The sequence below is a fragment of the Vitis vinifera genome, chromosome 10 (assembly GCF_030704535.1).
Source record: "Vitis vinifera cultivar Pinot Noir 40024 chromosome 10, ASM3070453v1".
Taxonomy (NCBI): Eukaryota; Viridiplantae; Streptophyta; class Magnoliopsida; order Vitales; family Vitaceae; genus Vitis; species Vitis vinifera.
Genome location: NC_081814.1, coordinates 6,584,823 through 6,607,655, shown reverse-complemented (window position 1 = coordinate 6,607,655; position 22,833 = coordinate 6,584,823). Strand labels below are relative to the sequence as shown.

At 34.2% G+C, this 22,833-nt stretch overlaps 3 protein-coding genes across 6 annotated transcripts; 2 read left to right on the top strand and 1 right to left on the bottom strand.

Annotated features, from left to right (window-relative positions):
- Positions 1–5,654: 5,654 nt before the first annotated feature.
- Positions 5,655–8,162, top strand: LOC100241906 (uncharacterized). Its single transcript, XM_002279290.4, has 3 exons — positions 5,655–6,050; positions 7,303–7,461; positions 7,573–8,162. Exons 1-3 carry the CDS (start codon positions 6,039–6,041, stop codon positions 7,828–7,830), a joined length of 429 nt encoding a protein of 142 aa, XP_002279326.1. The 5' UTR covers positions 5,655–6,038; the 3' UTR covers positions 7,831–8,162.
- A 923-nt stretch (positions 8,163–9,085) lies between these two features.
- On the top strand, positions 9,086–13,206 carry LOC100264194 (protein NUCLEAR FUSION DEFECTIVE 6, mitochondrial). 4 transcript variants are annotated; one of them, XR_786725.3, is made up of 4 exons: positions 9,113–9,387; positions 9,466–9,587; positions 12,837–12,956; positions 13,049–13,206. XR_786725.3 is itself a non-coding variant. In XM_010657151.3 (3 exons), exons 1-3 carry the CDS (start codon positions 9,236–9,238, stop codon positions 11,816–11,818), a joined length of 294 nt encoding a protein of 97 aa, XP_010655453.1. In that variant the 5' UTR covers positions 9,086–9,235; the 3' UTR covers positions 11,819–13,068. The 4 variants fall into 4 exon arrangements, 3 of the variants coding, with proteins under 3 accessions (XP_010655453.1, XP_002279363.2, XP_002279344.1); XM_010657151.3 differs by having other exon boundaries at positions 9,086–9,387; positions 11,799–13,068; XM_002279327.5 differs by having other exon boundaries at positions 9,088–9,387; positions 12,837–13,068.
- A 1,032-nt stretch (positions 13,207–14,238) lies between these two features.
- On the bottom strand, positions 14,239–17,489 carry LOC100259015 (uncharacterized protein At4g28440). Its single transcript, XM_002279378.3, has 2 exons — positions 16,918–17,489; positions 14,239–14,803 (listed from the first exon to the last, which is right to left on the bottom strand). Exons 1-2 carry the CDS (start codon positions 17,174–17,176, stop codon positions 14,613–14,615), a joined length of 450 nt encoding a protein of 149 aa, XP_002279414.1. The 5' UTR covers positions 17,177–17,489; the 3' UTR covers positions 14,239–14,612.
- Positions 17,490–22,833: the final 5,344 nt, after the last annotated feature.

Genomic DNA, 22,833 nt, shown 5'->3' with positions numbered 1-22,833 from the left:
TACCATTCAAGACACCACCACACCCCCATACATGCATCATTAGGGGGTGCTGTTTGTCACTTTAAAGAAATTGAAGTTACTGGGAAAATCATTTATTTGTTACATAATTGTTATCATTTCCTCTCTTTTGTCTACCTTAAAACAAAAAAGAAAATGGCAAAGGATTTTCCTCTGTAAGTAAATGAAAAATTGTTAAGTTTTTAGTCTGCGTGATGAATCTAATGATACCCAACACTGAGCCATTGTCAACATGCAATCTAGAGGGTATAATTTGAGATCATAATTAATCTGGTAGTTGCCTTGTCCAGCAACATTTAAAAAAGCATAAGATAATTTGTTGCAACATTGAAGGAGTAACAGATTATTTTGTGGGGTACATGTCCTTTAATCTGGTAGCATACGTCCTTTGCAGTTGGCATACATAATTTGTTTGTTGCACATATCTTTAACTGGAGGTCCAAGTGCTTTAAGGTGGAGCATCCCAAATCATGGACATAGAGGAACATTGCAGTGATTTCAAGAACGCTCAGTGTTTATCTACCCTCCACAGTCCATTCCATTTCACAGTGATGGAAAGAAGCATTGGTCACCATTACCCTCATCTTAGCTTTCCTATTTTGAATTTTTGTTGTGTTTACAGAAGGAAAATGATTATTAATGGCCACAGCCGATCAGGCTACAAAAAGTCATCACCTAAGCATTTTGACAACTATAAAGGTATTAATTAAGTATGATAGCAAGTTAGCTATAGATGAGGTTCAGAAGTAGTGTTTGTCAATTTGTCTATATCAGTGTAGCTTATGAGGATTGCACTATTTAATTGGTGATCCACCGATTCAACAGTCAAGATTAATTAGCTGGGGAACTAGTGGGAAGTCCATTCTAGAATGGTATAATAATATAAAAATTTCAAAAAGGGTGGAAAAGGATCAACCATGCCAATTAGGTTCCCCTCCGTGAATGGCGGACTTGACTTTTCTCTGTTAACTTTGTTTTTTGCCTTAAGCTTTAGGGTCTATGTCTTTTTTACTTTGAATTTGGATTCCAAAAGACCCTTCTTCTTGGTTGTGTTATAGACCAGAGCATTTTCAGGGATAAGACAGTTTCTTAAGCTGAGTGCAACCATTGTCAGAGCTTTAAGTTTCTGCCTTGAGGTGTCCTAACCAGGTTAGGAGTCCTAATATCAAAGCTGTATTGGATGCCTTTTTGTTGCTGTGTCTTTAGGGATTTGAAGTACTATTTAGTCGAGGCTGCCATACCGTCCAAAATATGGGAATATATAATTGGTGAAGCACTCATGATGTTGAAGATGGAATGGTGAAAATGAGGAAAGGGCATGGGAGATATAATAGCGAATAATAATCACTCCCACCCACTCCTGTTCCCCCTCAGTCAATATCTCCATTTCATCTCTGTCTTTTTGCTTTTAATTTGTTTAGGCATTTACCTTTAACTAAAATGAGTTCACCGAAAGGATAAGACCCTAATTCATGTGTCTCATGCCTCTTGGTAGGCCTAGAATTTGAAATTCAGAATGTCCTTGAATCTGATTAATATTCAAGGCCTTCCAGTTTGTTGGTTGACAATTAGCACATGGGTCCAATGACCTGGATTAATGGTGGGGTGTTCAGAAGTCACCACCTATGAATTGGTTTTCTAGCAAAAAAATAAAAAAATAAAAAATGGAAGAAAATTTGAAAAGCTAACTAAAGGGAAAACTACTGCAAGGTAAAGGTGTTTTGGGGTACCTCCTTAGGGAGATCTAAGAGAAGTTACCTTTGTTTTAATTGATCTTTGGTGAAGGGCTAGCACTAGCAGCATATGATTGAAACCACAAAGCCACTGGGAGCATTGGTAAAATATGCATTCTGCACTGGAAATGATCGCTCACATACAGGCCGGTTAAGAATATTATTGTTTTCAGATGAAGTGAGCTGGATCCCTGTCAATTTTCCACCTGCATCCTTTAGCAAGCACTATACTCTTGCCATGCCCATAATCTGTTTTGACATGAAAAAGTTAGGAACCAATTTCTGACAAAGTTAATAGAAGCATGCCTAATATATCTTATTGTTTACAGTCCATGAAGTAGCATAACATTAATTCTTAGAACCACAGAAGATATAAGATAGGGAGAGAATAAGGCAAAGACCTTAACATGATCATCCTTGTAGAATAACGGTGGCAGTTCTCAGGCTTTAGCTCTCTTCACTGCTCATGCAAGATGATTTGAACCACCACCATATAATTTTCAGGAGTAACCTAAAATGCAAGGAGCATGTGCAGGAGAAGGTGATAATCCAAAGGTTAAATGTGATAAAATCTGTGCTAACACCATCTTAGCTTCAAAATGTCAATCACATCTTCAATGTCATTCCATAGTTCTTTGATCCCTAGTTTGAGGGAAGTTCATCAAGATTGGATTTTGTGGAAGGCAAGATATATATACGTCTAATTCACAAGAATGCATAAAAAACTTGCAATCTGTTTTTAGGAGTTTGGATTCTTTTGAATGAACCTAAAATTTAGTTCAAGCCTACCATGTCCATGGCCTCTTGGGCTTTGCCAGAACCCACAACAAAATATTTGGGTTGGGCATGAAGCAATCTGGATTAGGGCTCAACACTAGATAGATTTGGAACCTGCTTCTTTAGCCATCCCCTTGAGGTTGCAATGTAACAATCTGTAGGGGGCCATGGATTCCATGGATATCAATCTGGGCTTCCACCAGATTAGCAGAACAATCTCAATATCGATCAAAAACCAAGTAGAGATGAAAATGAAAGAATCACAAATAAACACTCTCCCCCTCTCCACCCCACACCCCCAACCCACCCACCTTCCCTTCCTTTTTGCAGCAGTCAGGGCTTAGAGCCTTGTGCTACCTAGAAGGGCTAATGCTTGGATTTAGCTATTGTCATTTCATTTACATGGAATACTACTATAAATTGTTCATATCTTGGATAATCACCTCATTTACACCAAAAATCTAAATGATATTTAATGTTTTCACTAGTTTTCATGCTCACTAGTCAAAAGTCCAATTCAATAAAGAAAAAGAAAAAGAAAAAAAAAAAAAGACACGAACTTTAAGGTAGTTGAAAAGTAAAGATTAGACAATTATTATGAATCGTATGGGTGGGTGACTTTAGGCTTAATGTATGCTTGTTAATGTTTTTGTATTTACTCCTTGTACTCTTTATACAAGGCAAGAGAATAACCTTTCTTGTATGCAACAATTAACGATATCCCACATGTGAGTTTAGGGCTTGTGCTTGTTGATAGTTTTTACATTTAGTCCTCATACTCTTTATGCAAAGAAGTTTATTTTATTTTTTTAACAAATGCAAAGCCTTCATTTTCAAATCTAAACCTACTGAATCCACCTAATTTGAAACCTCCTTTGCCCCTCCCTTCACACAAACTTTATTTGGAACTTTAAATCTACTCATCCTCAATTTGACCTCAAAAGTTGACAAACTAAAAGGAGGTATTTTAGAATACCCCTTTTAGAGAGTTTGGATTCGAAGTGGCTCTTATGGCCATTAAAATATACAATGAAGACTAATGTTGAAATGGATATTCAAAATGTTCTCTTTTTGTCATGTATTTTATTTTTTATCCTTTTAAAAAAAATTAATTTGTCAGTTGTATTTTGAAACTATGACTTTATTACATATTTAGAAATTTTATTTTGAAACTGTGATTTCTAATTTTTTTTTTTAAAAAAAAAACCCATATTTTGAAAATGCAATTTCAAAGTAATTTAAAAAATACAATATACAAAACAATTCAACACAATTATTTTTCCCAATTTGTTTTGTATAAAGGCTTTCTAGATTACATGGTTTATATATAGAAGATCAAATGCTCAATAGATTGAATGAATTGTCTCCCTCTTTTCCTTAAGTCTTTTAGCCTTTTTTTTATAAGATTTGTGTTCATGCTTTGCTCGTGAAGGCTTTTATTTCGCATCACAAATTTTTAGGTTTCGACATTTGACATGTCCCTTTTCTCTTTCTTATGTGTATGATGGTTTTCTTTTAACTATTGTTGCTATGTATTTGTCTTTTTTAACCTAAATGGGAGGTATCCACTATCTTCTGAGCTCTCTTGGCATCCCGGTTGAGACATGGTTGGTTTTTAGCCTTTTTATAGTGACTTCTCTTGTCATTTGCTTCTTTTTGAGAGCTAATTAAAGTTTGATTTGTTTTTTCTAATGCCAAAGTTGGTTTTTTCAAGTAATCACTGCATCCCAACTGGTTATATGCTATTATTGGATCTTCCTTTTCCAAGACGGCCCATGCACCTCACTTTGTCTCATGGCCTCCTGAGATCCCTTTGATTGAGTCGTCGTCTCCAGGGGTAAATTAGATAGACTTGGTTTTGTGATACTTTACATGATAGGGACTTTTAAGTCAGATTGCCCCCGGACCTTGTCTAAATGCTCTCAGAGATTGTATCCTTTAGGTATTACCTGTAGGAGAGGTTATACATGTTGGCCCCTTCAACTTTAAACCATGGTTCCAGAAAATGCCGATAACCTTCATTTTCATCCTGTTTGATGAAAGGTCATTTTGATCCAAACTTTTGGATCTTTGTAAGAAGTGGGCACCAATTGCTCCAATCCAGGTCAATTTGGAGCAACAAATGACATAGCAGCCATTGGGGCTAGATGGGCTTTGAGTCAAGTGCTTGCTTCTTATCACCACCCATTCATTCTGGACTCATCTTAACTTCAATTCACTCACTGTCACCACCCTGTAAATCCATTATTAAAAGAAGAGAGTGTCGGTTGGGGCTTGGAACTTGGTGCTGAGCAAAGGATGCCTAGGCATTTTGTGGAGTCCGCTACCCACCAAAACAGACTTTTACACGAGTCTCAGTCATGGCCACGCATTTGAGACTACTTTTTGAACTCAATTGTTCTCCACCTCACCAGTCCTTTTCCATAGCTCTTTCCCTTTTCACTTCCCACCATAAGATCTCAGCATTTGTGATCCATTATCTCTATTTAGAGAAGAATTTCCTTTAATCTATTTAAAAATATATATATATTTTAAAATTTTTTTATTAAAATAATCTTTTAATTTAAAAAAAAATTATTTTCAAATATTAAAAATACTTTCTAAAATTACTTTGAAACAAGCTATTAAAAGCCCAAGCAAGGGGATATACAAATCAAATTGTCGACACTGTTTTTATTATTTTCATTACTTTGACATGGCAGCAGCAGAAGTGCTGCCAACTCTACCACCAATTTTTCCGGTTGGTTCAACAAGACCCACCTAACCATTCGTTCCAGAAACAGAAAAAAAACAAAGACAATAAACAAAAACACCACTGTGAAAAAAAATGAAAATAAAGCTCACAAGAAACAAGCAAGGAGGGCACATCACTATTGATTTTTGTAATGAAGAGAGCCTGGAGAAGTCTTTTTTGCGTGTGGGTTAACCCTTGCTCACTGCTCAAAGGAGTTATGAGGGTGTCGTGTTGCCTTCAATGCACGGCGATGATAATGATCCGGCAGCATACATTAAATATTATTAATTAATTGCTCTATTCATGTAAACCCTTTCCCAATCAGCACTTGACAAGTGGCGAAGACTTCTCATCAAATATAGTTTTTTTTTGACATATATATCCTTCATCAATGCCCTGAAAAGTTCAAAGTCTTGGATCTCTGTAATCATAATTCATAAACCCAAAAGGGCTGTCTCATGGAGCAATGGCCTAGATTTTGAAATCTGGCGGTAAGGTAAATTAACGGTTAAAACTGTTTCTGTATCCCCAAAGTAGTTGTAGTTATCATAAGTTGTTGAAGATAAATGTATGTCGTAAGAAAACAAAGAGCATGGTGATTGAAAGGCTGAACTCCCGGATGGGACCCAAAGCCCATCCAAGGTATCATGTTTGATGAAGAATTTGGAGACTCCTTCGCTCTTCATTTGTCCTTTCCAAGCAAATTTTCAACCATTTTTCTCTGATCATCACCATCAACAAATTCTTCAGTGAGGAGGGCATTCCTTTTCTACACAATGGTTTCAGAGGTAGAACCCTTCTCTCTCTTGTTCTGCTTGATGAATGCTTCGGTTGACAAGTTTTCTGAAATTTCTTATTTGGTGACTCATGGATTCTCTGGAATCAATTTTTGAGTAAAACCCAGTTGTAAAAACAGGGTCATAGTTTCGTACTTGTATGCGGTTCTTGAAGAGTAGTAGTCTGAGTAAGTGTTTGGTAGAAGTAGGTTTCTTCCTCTCCCTGATTCTCAAAAATTCATTTCTTTGCTCACTTCTTGATGATTAGAAATACAGAAGTGTGATCCATGTTTTAGATTCGATGATCGTCCCACAATTAAAATTGAGGGCTTGGAATTTTATGGAGTTGTTTATCTTCTGATCATTGTATTTCCCTAGTGAAAATTGAAAAATGGGAATTCCCAAAATACTTTGATCAGATGAGAAACAATGTGAGGAAATTTGTTGTTTTAGATGGATGAACTATCGGGGTATGTGCATTGTCTCCCGGAGGAGCACTGTTTTTAGTTACAGTGACCTATGAATGCCCGACACCAAGGTGTTGGCGCTCAAAACTTTGTGGGATTGTTTTCTACTAAGCTCTAGATCAAGCTAGTCTGAACTCAGATGTATTTGATGAAAGACCTATAAGAGATCAAAATCAAGGCTCAGCTCTTGAAGAAAATGCTACCTGAAGATTTTGGTAATTGAGCTTTTGCCAGGGCTTCAGAAACCTAAAGCTCTCTGTGGTATGCCAATTCAGCACATTGATAGAAACCCATGTGTGAATTTGGGTTCGGCCTTGCACAAGATCTGGGGTGCAAGAGGACAATGCATGATATCAGCAAACTCATCCAGGATCACTTTTTTCAATTTTGCTTTGTTGGAAAGTTATATGCTTTTTCATTCATAAGAATCAAAAACAGTATGAGATGGAAAACACAACAGTAGGAAACAGTATATTTGAAATAAAGAGGTCCATACCATTGGATCCCTCTCTGAAAAGGTTTATGAATAATGTAGAGTTGTACAACTCACCAAAGCCCTTAAATAATGACGCTTTTGCATTATGGAATCTTCACCTACTGCTTGTCTCTTCATAATCATTGTTGGGTTGCGTCATTTATGAGAAGCAGTGTTGTTTCCAGAAATTTTTCCTGTAATGATATATGCTCTTGCCTAAATTTCATTCAACACTATCGAGGGGGGAAAATAGTAGCAGCAAAATCTCATCTTAGCTAACATGACATGAGAGTGATGTGTATTAACTAATGACCCTTCTCAGGAACAGGAGATGCCCAGTGGATGGCCCCTTGGGCTTGAGATTATGAACACGAGACTTAGAGTGGCAGAGAGTTTACAAGCTTCTGCAGTCGAACCACACACTTTGCACATGCCGTCAACCAGCTTCTCCTCATTCTCATCATCCAACCTTGACACTGAGGTAATTCTTTCTCGCCTAATCCTCTTTTGTTTCCTCATGTACACAAAATGCATCTGTATTCATTCTTGCCCTCGTACATATGACTTCTCCACTAACTTGTAATGTAACCAGTCCACAGCATCCTTCTTCCAAGACCATAGTGTCCCACTAGGGCGGCTAATTGGAATTAGATCAGGGGATGGATCAGGAGGCTTGTACTTCACAAACAGAATGCGGTTCAATGAACGTGAAAGAGCATCTGCAAGAGGTGCTCATCCTCCCGACCCCTCCAGAGGGCACAGCATGGAACTGTCCCAGGGCATTTGCATTCCACTCCTACTTGGCATCCTAGTAAAGATGAACCGAAGTAAAAGCAGCTCAAGACATTGAAGGGGTGTGAGTGTAACCGACTACAAGTTTGATGGTGGCTTCAGACTGCAGAGGCAAATAAAATTGTTGATGAGGGATCAATTATGTTTGTGTTTGTATTCTGCGGATGAGTAAACGACTTGTAATAACTATTGCTTGCATGACTCGAAAATTTGGTGGCTCTGACCAATTGATTTGCCAGAAAAACAGGAGTGTTGCCTTGGTCCATTGGCCTCTTTTTGGATAAGATTTGTATAGGCTTTTTCCATGGTTCCTATTCCTAAAGGCCCCTCTGTGAGTGTACTGATTCCATTATTGTTTCAATGATACCATTCATAAAAAGGTTCTGCTTTTGGAATTGAATCACATCAATCATAACAAATGGCAAAAGCATGTAGAGAAATGCCTATAGAGTATAGAGTCCCTGATTCATCTAATATTTTTTTACCATCTATAGAAAATTGAATTGCAGGATTCGTTTCTAACTATTTTGGAAAATGGTTTTTTTTTTCGGTTTTTTAAAATAAAATAATACAAAAAGATACTTGACAACTAAAGAAACAATTTTTTGTTCATAAAAATAAAAATTTAAAAAAACATATTTTTGTTATTTCACTTATTTTCTAAGGATTATTTTAAAACTAATTAAACAAATAAAAAAATGATTTATAGATCAAATTTATATTTAAAAATATAAAAAATAAGTTAAAAACTTTAAGTTCATAAATAGATTTTTGTTGTATAAAACATAAAAAATTTAAAAAAATTAAAAAATAGTTATTTTTTTAAAACTATTTTCCAAATAAAACCATAATTTTCACTTAAAAAACACAGTGATATGTTTTTGAACTATTTTCAAAAACATTTTTCAAATTAATCTTTCAGTGCCTTTTTACATACACTTTTTGTTTTTTGCATTTGAAAATAGAAAATAATAGTAACTTGTTATAAAATATAGTAATTTTTATTTTTAAAAACATAAAATAAAATTTGTAGCTAAATGACATCTAATTAATTGATTGGTAAAATATTTAGATAATCTTTGCATCCCAAAGAATTTGAAATGAAAAAATATATATATATAATAAATTTAAAATTAATAAATTATTTTTATATACTATTTTAAATAATTTAATATGCGATGTTTACTAAGCTGCCAAATGTTCTCAATCGGATCGCATATTCATTTACCAAGTTTAACCCGGTTTGAACCCGATATTAGAAAAATGGATATCGATTTGGCTTGAGTTGAATCTCGGATTGGACCGGCTGTAGACAAATGAGTTTGATATGTTGAGTTTGGGTCAACAGATAATAACCCGCTCGAACCCGCTGGACTTGCACCCTAGTGAAACCCCAAGAGACCTGAAGGCTAAAACCCAGATCCCCAGAAAAACCCCAAGCTCCCAAAACCACTGTCCCAGAGATGGCCGCCGCAGCAGCCAGGTCCGTTTTCCGCTCCACCGCCGCCCGAAGCGCGGCGGCGAGACTCACCGGAGGAGTCAAGTCCAAACCAAAACGCACTTTCTCCTCCTTGGGCATCTCCAACCAGAAGCCACTATCTCGCCGCATTTTCAGGTCATACCAATCTCCACTCTTCATTTTCAAATTAGTTTAAATGAATCACATAGGAGTAATCTTATCTTGTGAATGAAGGTCTCCTGTTGAGATGAGCTTCTGTGTTGAATCAATGCTTCCATTTCACGCAGCCACTGCTTCCGCATTGCTCAATTCCATGCTCTCCGTCTCCCGCCGCTCTTACGGCTGGACTCCTGAAGGTAAATTTTCTCTTCAATTTTCTTAGTGTTACACACATGTATATTTATTGTATATGTTTCATTCATTGATGTTGATTGAATGAATGCGTTGTCCTGCATCGTATGCTTGGAGGGATTGCCGTTATTTTGTCAATTTGGATTGGATTGGTTTTTTGGTTGTTGAACTGGTAGTGTTGTGATCAATTGTGTTGATTTTATAAAGCAAGCTAACATCTATGATTCTGTTTGTGAATTCTATAGAATAATATTTTGGCATTGTGGATTTGAGAGTGCTTCTGTTAGGTTTGAATCATGTAATTTCAGGATTCAGAAGTAGTTCAGATTGAGAGAAATCAAATGCTAGGATTGCAAAAATCTAATGCCCCGTTTCAACGTTGATGGTGGATATTAACCAATCATTTTCCTGGTTTTGTTCCTTCTCACTGTCATTTTAGGTTCTTCTTCCCAAAAAGGAGCAAATACTTCGAAAAGAGAGGAGAAAGGATTGGCTATTTTTCATTTTTCAAACCTCAAGTGGGTTATATATACTCATTTTATAGGAAATTTTTTTGTGTGGGAGAAACATTTGATTTTGGTGAATGGATCATACATTCATTTTCTTCCCACTTGTTAGTTTTTCTATTCTAGGTGATTTCATCTCTCTCAATAAAAGAATGCCCACTATTTTCCTTTTGTAGGGAAAGACAAGACTAGATGAAGATCAAGCAACCCAAGATGGAGTCACAGGGATTCATTTTTTTTCATTTGAGTTTTGAAAGTATTGGTGAATGTTGTCTTCGGTAGATTTGCAAGAAGTTTTCTTTCTAAAATTGAAGAAAAGAGATGAATCGTTCAAAAGTATTTGATGATTTTACGGAGTTAGAGTATCTACTAAAATTTTATGGATCTTTTGAAGGGATAGTCTGGACCATTTCATGTAGTATTTGTGCATCTCTCAGAATAGAGTTTTTGTATTTATTGTATGTCCTGTTTTGTCACCAAGGTTATAATTTCCTCATATTCATCGGATGCATCTAAAATGTCTGTAGACCTGTGGATTTGCTTGTAAAATCTATATGATAAAGTAATAAATATGAAATGAAACCATAGTAAAGTGTTTTTTTTCCCATGAAGCATGTGTTGGTTAGAGATTCTGGCTCTAAATTTCAGTATAAAGGTTTAGAGGCTCAAATATATATATATAATACTAAGGGCATTATGTGCAGATGACAGTGTGAATTGGTTAATACGATGCTGTTTTCGCAAAAAATGGGCATCGAACTATCTTGCTTTTCATTCATGATTTCCGGTATTTTGATTATATAAGGTCCATCATTATAAGGAAGAAATTCTGGATCTGTATTTTCTTACACTATGTTTCTTGGAATATTTGATTGTTTAACATATACCCTCATAACCATCCTCCCCTTTGCCCTCCTTTTCCATTCATATTAAACAAACAGACACCTTTTGTTAAAGGTAACATGTATTGTTAGATACTACTTGGTATGCCATTTTTTTCGTAGGTAAATATACGAAGAGTTCTTATCAAAGACATCTTTGCTTTTTACTGATATTAAGTTGATTTCTCTTTCTTTTTTCATTTAAATATACTGTTTCAAGTGTGACCTTCTAAGCCAAATCCTTGTATCTTTAAATTTGTGTAAGGGATTAGACCTTAAGACACATACCCATACCCGACACTGACACTCAAACCCATGCAACATATATATAAGCCACTTTAACCATTAGACAAAAAATTTTATGTCATCAGCTCTTTATGGATGTGTACAAGGCCAAGAAGCTTCAGATGGTATTATTTTCCTGCAGCAATTGCTGTTGTTGAGCTTAAATTGCGGTTTCTTTATGTCATTGGTGATATCATTTGCATGTATGAGTCCTGCAATTTTGATTGATTTTTAATGAGCTAAATTTTTTAAATAGTCTCTAAGTAACTAAATTGATTTATGTAAGAGATCAAACCTGGCTGAGCTAGTGGCTTCTTTTAGTTTCTTGTTCATTTTTAATGAGTAGATTGAAGCCACACAAGATGATAATTTTCTGCTGATACGAACAGGAGAATATAAGTGACAGATTTATTCAATATTTTCAAGTTAATCTGAACTGCCTTCTTTCTCAATTGATGTCCATGTTGATTTGATATTTTCTTTAATAGGAATCGATTTTCATATGACCATTTTAGGATCATACTGATTTCTTGTATTCAATCAGATTGCAATGATGATGTATGATGAATGTCAGACGGTTCGAGCAAAGTTTTATGTACATGCGCTCTAAGGCAAATCCTGATATGTTAAGCATATTGAATGAGCTCCAGAGAAGAAAGCTTTCTGTGCTTCCATTTTTGAGATTTCAACTTAGCCTAATGTTCTGATGGTTTCTAAATAGATAAGTTTGCAATTAACTATTATAGACATTTTTTTTTACTCGTGCCAAAAGCAATCAGATATTAAGTTTGAATAATCAGGATTTGGACCTCATCATATTTTGTTCTTTTATTTATTTTTCTGTCAGTATTAGATGTTTCTTCAAGTCACACTTCACCTGGTTGGTGTTTAAACATCATAGCAGACAATCATTGTCATCAGTTCAAACTTGTTTAAGGGGCTTAAGGTTCTTACTCATATTGCCTATTATGGTTTTAAGTTAAGGTAGAAGCCCATGTTTCTGGTCTCCTTGTGTGACAAGGTGGATTCAACCACCTATTCTTTTTTCCTGGAAGCAAAAAAGTGCATTTTTGTATAAGAGGCTAGCTATTTGGAGTAAGTCCCTCAGTATAATGAAGCCGAAGAAACATTGTTGGGTGGTGTGATATGTTCTGAACAGGATTGAAAACAATGTAGTTGCCCATGCAAGTTAAATTTCTTATTTTGTGAAGATGGTTTCTATCTTTTATAGAATGAGAGGAATAGTCTAGCCTTCCAACTTGGTTCTAGGGTTTTGGACCTAGGAGGTGAACTCCCTACCAATACAGCTAAGATTTAGCCTCTATTTTTTCTATCAGTTTTGACAATGGGATTTGCTTTGATTAAGGCTGTGGTTACTGAATGAACATATAAACTTGCATATTACCTCCATTTCTTTTTATAGTGTAAGTTTGTGTTGTGAATCTTAGTAAACACTCAACTAACAACTTATGGTTAGATAAATGATGTTATTATTTTGTTAATCATTTTTTTCCATGACTTTTGGTTGCACTCAATTCTAGTATCCTCTGTAAGTAGTTTTTTCTTTGTTTTGGTATTGTAGATGGATGATTATTGTTTGTTGGGATGCGGTGCATTGATCGTAGTTTCCATGGATTTCAATGGACTTTGTGAGGCCACTGCTTGGAGCATTATTCTCCTTCATTGAATGTGAAAATTCAAGGTTAAAGTTGTTTCCTGAGAATTTGAAACTAGGTATAATAATGAAATATATCATAATTTACATTATTTTTTTCTTCTCGAAATTGAATGCAGTACTACCTTTCATGAGTTCATTTCAAGAGTCCGTGGAAATCTTTGGTTATGCAAAAGGATATAAACTATGTACGATTTGATGGCTTTTCTTTGCACAAACCCGACAAATCCAAATATGTAACTTTCTTTTCAATTGAATGTGATTAACATTTGGGAAATAGAGATTTGCCACTTACCTCTTAACATAGAGCAATTCCTGCTTATTACATATGCCAAAGGTAATTGTAAAAGACCTGAAATGGATTCCCAGCCTCTTAATTCGCTTCGGTGGAATAACCCTTCTATACTAATGCTTAGCAATATTGGGGTGAAAACTCATCGAGTTGTTTCATGCAATCATGCGCTGAATTGTTGTTTGATCTGAATGATTTGTCATTAGATTGCATTGTACTTTTTAATTTTGTGGAATTCATTTTATGCAAAGGGAAATTGAAATATCAGATCCAACTTTATTCTGGTGTTGAAATGCTGATAATTTAGCCGTCTTAATATTTTTAAGAGATCCTCTCCGAATTTGCTTGGCTGAAGTTTTAACGATCATATTATGTTGGAATCCTATTTGCCTCCAACAAAATTCAACCGAACTTAAAAATAAAATCACTCATTTATGGCTGAGCCCGCTTGAGGTCGTCGAAGGGTGGATTTCAGTTTCGCATTCACCAAATGAATAACTGCCATAGAAGCCAATTGACTGCCAGCATAACCAAGTAAAAGAACCTATCCATTGGACGAGAGTAACCTCGAGCCATAATGGGGCATTTAGGGCCTGTCACAGGTATGTAGACCCTAGCGGAGCATTTGCATATAAAACGGAGTGAATGAGTACAAGGGGGAGAGAAAGAAGTTCAGATTCAATCTCTTTTTTTAAACATATTTCATATATCTTATTCTTTTACGTAATATAAGAAATTAAAAATTAAATGGAAAGAGAAAAAGAATTATAATGCGAATCTCATATTTCTGTGGTGATGGAGCTTGAATTTTCAATATTTTTTGGGTTGTAATTTTTGAGGCACTTCATGCCAATACATGTAGCGAATTTGATCATAAAAGTGAACAGGGAGAAGCAACACGGTGCATAAAATGCGTAAGTTGGCATGGGAATAAGGTAAATTTGGTAAATACAAGTATTATAACAAGCTAATTGATCAACTTCCAACATGCTGGTAATGACAGTCACCAACAGGAGATAGACAAAGCAACACATATCTGCACATATTCCCAGCCAACAAAGGCGTAAAACCATAAACATATTGTAGTTTTAGCATTTGGATACCCAACCATCACAGGCTTGGTGGGCACTGCCATGGACACAAGTGATGATGGTCCTTTTTACATGCCGTCTACTTAAACTGGCATTTGACCAAATCCCAGATTGCACAAATGCCTAGGGGAAAGACAAACTGTTTCCAGTGAGATATGTATACCAAACCAAACAACCATCACATGAAAATTGCACCTGATGAGCATCTCAGGGCAAGGGACACAAGAAAACTAATCATCAGACATTTAAAGTTCATAAAATACCATTTGTATCCAAACACTAACTTGCAAGAGATCCCAGTCACTCTTCAACAACATTCACCAGTTCATACTCAACAAGGGAAAGGTTATTATCCTTCTTGACCACAAACTTAGCTGGTTCAGTGGCCTCAACACGGCCCCATTTGTCAACAGCTAGCCTCATAGAACCCTTAAACATGTCAATCTTAGCATTTCGAATGATTACAGTGGTCTCTGGTTTCATCAAGTCAACTGTATAGAACATAAAACTTTTATTACCATTAAATATTATAGGCTCAAGGTCAACAATTTTCAGAGTCACACAACCGTTTCATGTAAAGAAAGCAAGAAAAAACAGAAAGAAATGGAAGAAAAAAATGCAAAACAATACAAGCACTCTAGACAAACAGAAAATTCAAATCTTTTTACATAAACAATTGCAACAAATAACAGCAACAGATCATATGAATTCAACAAAAGCACAGCTCATCTTGATTTTTGGAAGACAGTGTTTCATCCATTGCAACTGCATTTGCTAAAAGCAACATAACATAATATTAAAAATTGGCACACATGCTTACTCAATGAATTCGGTTCATAACAAAAGACAAAAGAAGAAAATCAAAGATCTACATTTGATGTTAGATGGTCAAGGATTCAAGAAGCCAAAATTATAAAAAAATTAAAAGAAATGAACTTAAAAGTCCCTGTACAAAAAGAAAGGGTTTCAGAGCATGATGGGATGAAATTCAGTTTGATGGATAGAAGATTAAGATGGTGTTTGTTTTTTTGGCTTTTTGCTGAAAGTAATTTAGTTTTAGAATTTAGGTTGTTTGTTTTTTTACTTTTTCATGACTTATTATAAACTTTTTACTAAATAGAAAAACTCAAAATATGTAGTTTTTTTTAAATAGAAAAAATAACATATTGATTTTTTTTACTTTTTAATACTTAATAGAAATAAAATACTACAAAAACAAACAACCTAATATTTAACACTATTAATCATTAAGGTTCTATTTAGAATTAAGTAAAAAAACAAACACCACCTAAGTAGTTCCTTTCATGTTATAGGAGCTGGAAATCCAAGATGTTGCACAGTCTAGTACTTATGGGAGAATTAGCTCCAACTATCATGAGTGAATGAACAAGAAAAGTTGTTCCCAAATAAAAATTATAAAATCAAGGATTAATGCAAGAATCAAGCATTTGCACACATTATGTATGTACTTTCAAATACACCTTCAGATTTGCAAGGAATAAGTAATAACATGTTCAAATTTCACATGAAAAATCACTTGGTATTTAGGTTCTTAAGAAGTAATGCATATATGAATCTTAAACACACAAAACAGACATTTCTCAGATCAAATGGACATACAAGCATGTTCTAGCTAGGTAGCCCTCTTCAGCCTCCATTACCATGCTATTAGGAGAATAATAGGTTAGAGTTGTTAATTGAAATAAAGGGTAGGGATAAAATGGCATACCGCTCTAAGCAATGGGAATAAAGGGTGATAAGATGGGATTGAGAAGTTATGATATTATTGTTACTCAATGCCATTTGAAGAAGAGACACCCAGCTGCTTCACAGAGATGGACTCGGGGAGGAATTGCTTCTCCTAGAACTTTATTTGAACCAACAAACCATATATCTATTTTTTCAGTAGATGGGTTTTTAAGGCTGGAAGGTCAAGGGTTATGACAAAATTGTGGTGATAAAAGCTTCAAAAAATGACATTCTTCCAGAGGATGAGATCTACAAGGAAAATGGCATTTTCCCATAGGGCCTCATCTTAACAATAGGAAAACACAGAAGTTATACACATGATATGAATGCTGCCTAGTTTTTCGACAACAACAAAGAAACACTGGCAACCTGTCTGACCAACTATGCAACAGTATCTAATTCACATTCAACTGCATATAGGAAGTTAGAGTAATACTCAAGGAATATAACCTTCTAAAATGAAATTCCATTTCATTGCTGCCATATGGCAGGGATCAGAAAATAAAATTGGAGTCCTACAATTACGACAAACTCAACTTGTTTAAGATTTCAAATTTCAATCTAAGTCCTATGTCTTCTCATTAGTCTTCTCATTAAAAAAAAACATTATATTCTGTTCGACAGAGATTATTTGGTACAAACATGTCGATCATTTCAATTTTTGGAAACAAAAACAGGGGAAAATGAGACTTTTGTTTCTTTCATTTCCCCTGTTTTCTGAGGAAGTAAACAGAGACTATTATTCAGACAATAAGATTAACAGCACAAAGATTCAGGAAGAGAACAATCAATGCCAAAAGCTCAACAAACATTATAATGCAAAAAGAGGTTGGGTTTGGGATTTTAAAGAAAAGACCTTGATCGTTACGCGCAGTGAAGATGATGGTGCCCGTCTCGTCGCCGATGAGACACTCGGCGATGCAAGTGTGACGGAGGTTCTGAGGAGCGGCACGACCTTTGTGCAAAACGGTGTTAGAGGACAAAACATTCGCAATTAGAGTGTGACCGCTGGTGCCGGGCTTTAACTGATACACCTTCGTGAACACTGGCTTCCTCATCATTGGTTTCGAGCTCCCTTGCTGTGCTTGTTGCTCTTGCTTTTGTGTTGTCGCCATTGTTGAATCGCAAAAACCCTAACCCTAACCCTAATCCCCAATTGCGGGGTAGATATGCACTCTGTTTCGGCTTCTGATTGGGGTTTAAATGTAGTTCTAAATTTCCAACTCAACTTCAAAACTCATCCAAACAATTAAATTTGAATCCGGTCGAATTCAATTCCACATTAATATTCAAGTTGGAATCGAATTTTTCCCAACCAAATGTACTTCCTATTTTTGCACCTCTTTTTCTTTCCCCATGCTTGGTTTTTCCCTTTCTTCTTTTTTTTTGTATTTTTCAATATTCATTTTTTTTTTAATTGGAATTTTTATATTAAGCATAAGAAGACATAACATTATAATTATAAAAAATTATATATTTTATTAAAAATAAAGTTTTATGGGGTATATATAAGTTTCATTTCTTGGAACGATTAAGAGCTCATTAACAGGGTAGATCATAAATGCATTAGACAACATAATACACAATCGATTATCCATAAAGTCACTTGAGTAACAAATTCCCCATTATCACACATCCTAAATTCCAGGAACATAGGTGTATGTGAGTCTTATATGAGTCTTATATGAGTCGTTCTACAGTCAAGGTTACTTTATCTTCTTATAATTAAGAGAATGATGAGGTATAAGGGATAAGGTTTATGTACCTATACTTTTACATCATCCATGCGAATAAGAAATGTAATATGAATAACGGATACATTCACACTTGCAACAGAATGAGGCTCTAGTTAGAGACAATGAAGAGTTGAGAATGATGTTGCAAACCAAGCATTTAGTGTCCCTCAATGTTGTAGGCAAATCACATAAAAAAATACTCATCACCGATTGTGAAGAAAAACAAATCAATTTGGAGCAAAAACATTTCGATTTTCAAAGAGAAAGGCTAGGGTAGATTCTATGAAAGGGAAGACTATGCACCACTTTATGAATTAGGTTGTTCAAGGTTTAGTGAACAACCTCATTCACAAATGACATATGGGAGGCTAACATAACTATAAGATTTGTTTTTACAAAATTTCATTTGTATGACTAGATGAGAGATCCTATAGACTATCTTATGCACACCTACAAACTCATGATCTTGATGGAAAGGAATAACACATTATTGAGTAAAGTATTTTTGACAAACTCTACAATTTCCAACATTAGTATGGTTTCTGTTTTCATTTCTCAATACATGTGCTCTTCATGTCAAAGGGGAAAGATTTACTCAATTTTGAACATTTGGATAACGAGGGGGAGAACATCTATGTGAAACGATGTAGAGCAATGATGGTGCAAGTGGAAAGCTACAATGATACTATAATTGGAATAGTGTTCAAAAAGGGACTTCTAACAAGCTTCAAGTGTATAGGAAATATTGTAAGATCATTTCTATTGGTGCACTTAGATCTATATATTTTTTATGCACTTCAAAGCTATTTTTCTCCATTCTTACCTCAGCTTAAAAAGGATTTTTTTTTTTTTAATTATTATGAAATTGGATGAATATACATTTTAACTCAAAACCTTAGGTCTAATTCTTTTAAAATTGACTTAAAAGGTTGTTAAAGGCATTATTACAAGTTCTTGGAAGCTTGGAACCAAAAAGTAGAAGCATTTCTATACTTTTAGTTGCAAATGGTTGAGAGGGTCCTAAACTCGCCAAATCGATTGGAGAACTGACTCAACTGGTTACACTTTCCTAGTAGAGGACCAATTGAAGGCGCACATTTTTCTTCTCCCTTTTCCAATAACTGGTGTGTAGTCGATTGAGGTTTTGGCACGTTCGATCAAGGTCTAGTCAAAGGTTTGGTTGAACCTCAAAAGTGTCAACGGTCACCTATAGTACATTAAATGCACCAATGACTAGTCAATTGGTCAATCGATGCTTGACTGATCAAGGTCATTTTTTATGGTTTTGAGTGTTCAAGGTTATTTTTAATAAATTCAAGAGCTTCATTGCATTTATTGACAAGAGAAAACCTATATTGAATTGAAATATACCTATTATCTCTTTTTCAAAGCTCTTCATTTAAATGCATTGAATTTAAATTTTCAAATTCCTTTAGCACACTTTTGAAATCCATCATAGTTTCTTATATATCATGAGTTATATTTATACTAGGATTGGGAGCACTAAAACCTCTCCTACTTATTAATTGTTGAGTACATATTTAAAAGGATTGTAGTGCCCATTGGAGTTGGTGCATCCAATTGTAAAGCTTGAAGGTTGTGTTCCTTAGAGAGTGAAAATCTCATTCAGATAGGAGATTGTGGAGAGTAGACGTAGGCAAGATGTCAAACCACTATAAAAAAGGCTTGCATATTTCTTTTCCCTGCTCTTTACTTATTTGTTATATTGCATAATTATTTCTTGTCTTGTGCTCTTAATTGATCTTTTTCAAAAAGTTTTTAAACATCTAATTCATCCATCACTCTTAGGTAATTCTCTTAATTAAACCGGTCTTATTTCACAATTGGCATAAGAGTTAGGTTTTTTTTTTCATTTAACAATCTAAGAGGATATGGTTAATTCTTTAAACTTATCTCATATGGAAGGATTTTCAATTAACTAACCTCCATTCTTTTTAAGAATTGATTATTCTTATTGGAAAACTAGAATGATATGGGTTTTAAAATCCATTAACTATGATCTTTGGGATGTTATTCAAAATGGTCATCATATTCCAATAAAAGTAGATAATGGGATAATTATTACAAAACCAAGTAAAAATGAGATGAACTTGAAAAAAAGAAAGCTCAATTAAAAGCAAGAGTTGTTTACTACTTACGTCGTGCAATAAATACAAATGAGTCTAATTGTGTAAGCCAATGTGAGTCCACTAAGGACATTTGGAGACTACTTGAAATAATTCATGAGGAAACAAATCAAATCAAAGAATCTAGGATTAATATTCTTGTGCATATTTATGAATTATTTTCCATGAATGATAATGAATCCATTGTTAAAATGTTTACTAGGTTCATCGGTATCATCAATGGACTTCAAGCATTGGGCAAAACCTCTAAAGAATTGAAGAAAGTAATGAAAATCCTAAGGTATCTTCCTAAGAAGATTGAAGCCAAGGTCACTATAATTTAAGAAGCTAAGGATTTATCTAAGCTTCCCTTGGAAAAACTAATTGGAGCTTTGATGACTCATGAAAGTATCATGAAAAGTCATTAAGAGGTAGAAGATAAAAAGAAGGAAAGTATTGCTCTCAAAGCCTCCACAATTGATAAGGAACATGATAGTGAAGAAGATGAGGATTTTGCTCTCATCATAAGAAAGTTCAAAAAGTTCATCAAATTTGAGAAGAATGGAAGAAGGAAGTTCAATCCAAGGAAAGATTCTCAAATGAAGGACCCATCAAATAGTGGAAAAAGAGAAAGAGAAACAAAGAGGGAGAGAGATAGAGAATTGATATGCTTTAAATAAAAGAAACTTGGGCATATCAAGTATAATTGTCCTTCATAAAAGAATGAAGCTAAGAAGGGAAAGAAGAAAGTTGTGGTGACTACTTGAAGTGATAGTGAAGATGACTCCATGGAAGAAGAAAATGAGAAGGAAGACCAACATGTGCTTCATGGCAATTTGTGAGCTTGATGAGGTAAATTTTAACTAAAACTATGAGGATTTGCAAGAAGCTATTGATGAACTCTATGGAGACCATGAAAAACTTGGCTTAAAGAATGTTTCTCTTAAAAAGAAAATTCAAAGTCTTAGAAAAAAACTTAGGAATAAACAAGAAAACTTTACAAAAGTTGAAAAGAAAATGAGGTTTTGAAAAAGAAATATGATTAGTTGACCTTTTCACTTTCAATCTTTTCTTATAGACAAAAATGTCTTTTAACATAATGCTTGCTAGCCAAAAATGCATTTTTGATAGAAAAAAAAAAGTTTCGTTACAAGTCATCCAAGAATAAAAATTATTTCAAAAAGGCATCTAGTGTAAGTCCATCCACTATTTACAACTTTTATGGAATAGTACTTACTCTCTTAGAAATATTTCTTAAAAAGCTACTACTTTCAAAACAAAAAAGATTTGGATTGAAAAATTAAAAGACACTAACCTCCAAAAAGATATAGATACTTAAATCATCTTGACTTGTCTTACAAAATTCAAAGAAAGACAATTGATTTTTGGATAGTGAATGTTTGAAACACATGATAGGAGATAAGTCAAAGTTTGTCTTTTATACAAAAAAGAAAGGTGATTATATGATATTTGGAGATCATGCAAATATGAGAATTATATGCCAAGGAAATGTTAGTAAGAATATTTTTTCCTTAATTGAAAATGTCTTATTTGTTAATAGTTTAAAGCATAACTTTTTAAGCATTAATCAACTTTGTGACAAAAGTTTAAAAGTAATTTTTGAATCATCTCATTGCATTATTAAAAATATTCAAAATGACAAAATCATTTTCATGGATCATAAAAGTGAAAATATTTATACTATTGATATTCAAAATATGATGGTCAAAGACAAATGCTTTTCTACCATACATGATCAAAGTTAGTTGTAACATAGGAAGTTAAAACATGTTAACATAGACCTTATTTCCCAAGTCAACAAATATGAACTAGTAAGAGGCCTTTCTAAAATTAGTTTTTTTAAAAATAAAGTTTGTGATACATGTTAAGTGGGAAGACAAATTATTATTTAAAAAACAAAAAACAAAACAAACACTCCATTTCTACATCGAAACCTTTAGAACTTTTGTATATGAATCTTTTTTGTACTTCTAGTGTTAATGTTTTCCCCAAGACTTGGGTTCGATTCTCACTTTATGTTTAGGTGTGTGTTTTTATTTTTTTGCTTTGAAAAATAGAATTCCACATCAAAAATGCAAAACAAAGAAATGTCTTATTTAATAAGGTAGTTTACTTGCATCCTATCACATGAAACCATGGACTAAGCAGGTAATATGTGGGTTAAGAGACCTCATGTTGGGTCAAGCCCAAAAATGATATTTACAATTTTGACATTTAAAAAAGGAAAGTATGTTGCTAACATTGTTAAAACCTTAGTAAAATGTCCATATCTAAAACAAGAGAAAAATGTGAAATATCACTCATTCAAGATTCAATCCCATATATCACTCTATATATCATATTAGATATTTCACAATATTTTTGTCCTTACATCTAAAGATAATCAGACATCTTGTCCGAGGATATTTAAACATTCAAATGTCCTCTTGAGGATATTCAAACACCCTTAATAGCATTCAAATTTTTTTCCTCGAGGTGTTCAAATGTTGTTGCCTCTAATTACATTTTTTCAGCTTGTTTTCAAATTTTAAAAGATTTTTTATTTTTAATAATTTAAATTTCATAAAATCTCTCCAAGATGTTTTCCTATAGTTTTGGTATGAATATAAAATTTTATATGTTGAAAAACATACACAAAAAAAATAGTCATTCTCCCTATCCTAGTCTATTTTCAAGAGTAATCGTGAAAGACATTTTGAGGAGGAGGGTGTGATGATTCATAACTCAAGGTTGAGTTGTCTCCTAAGGGATATGGAGCATCATATTGAGGACATGAAGAGTTACATAGCTGTTCACATCTCTTCAAGTACTCAACCTACTTGAAGTTTATTCTCTTGTAATGAGTAAATAAGAATGGATTTAATGTTTCCAATCTTAGAATATTTTAAC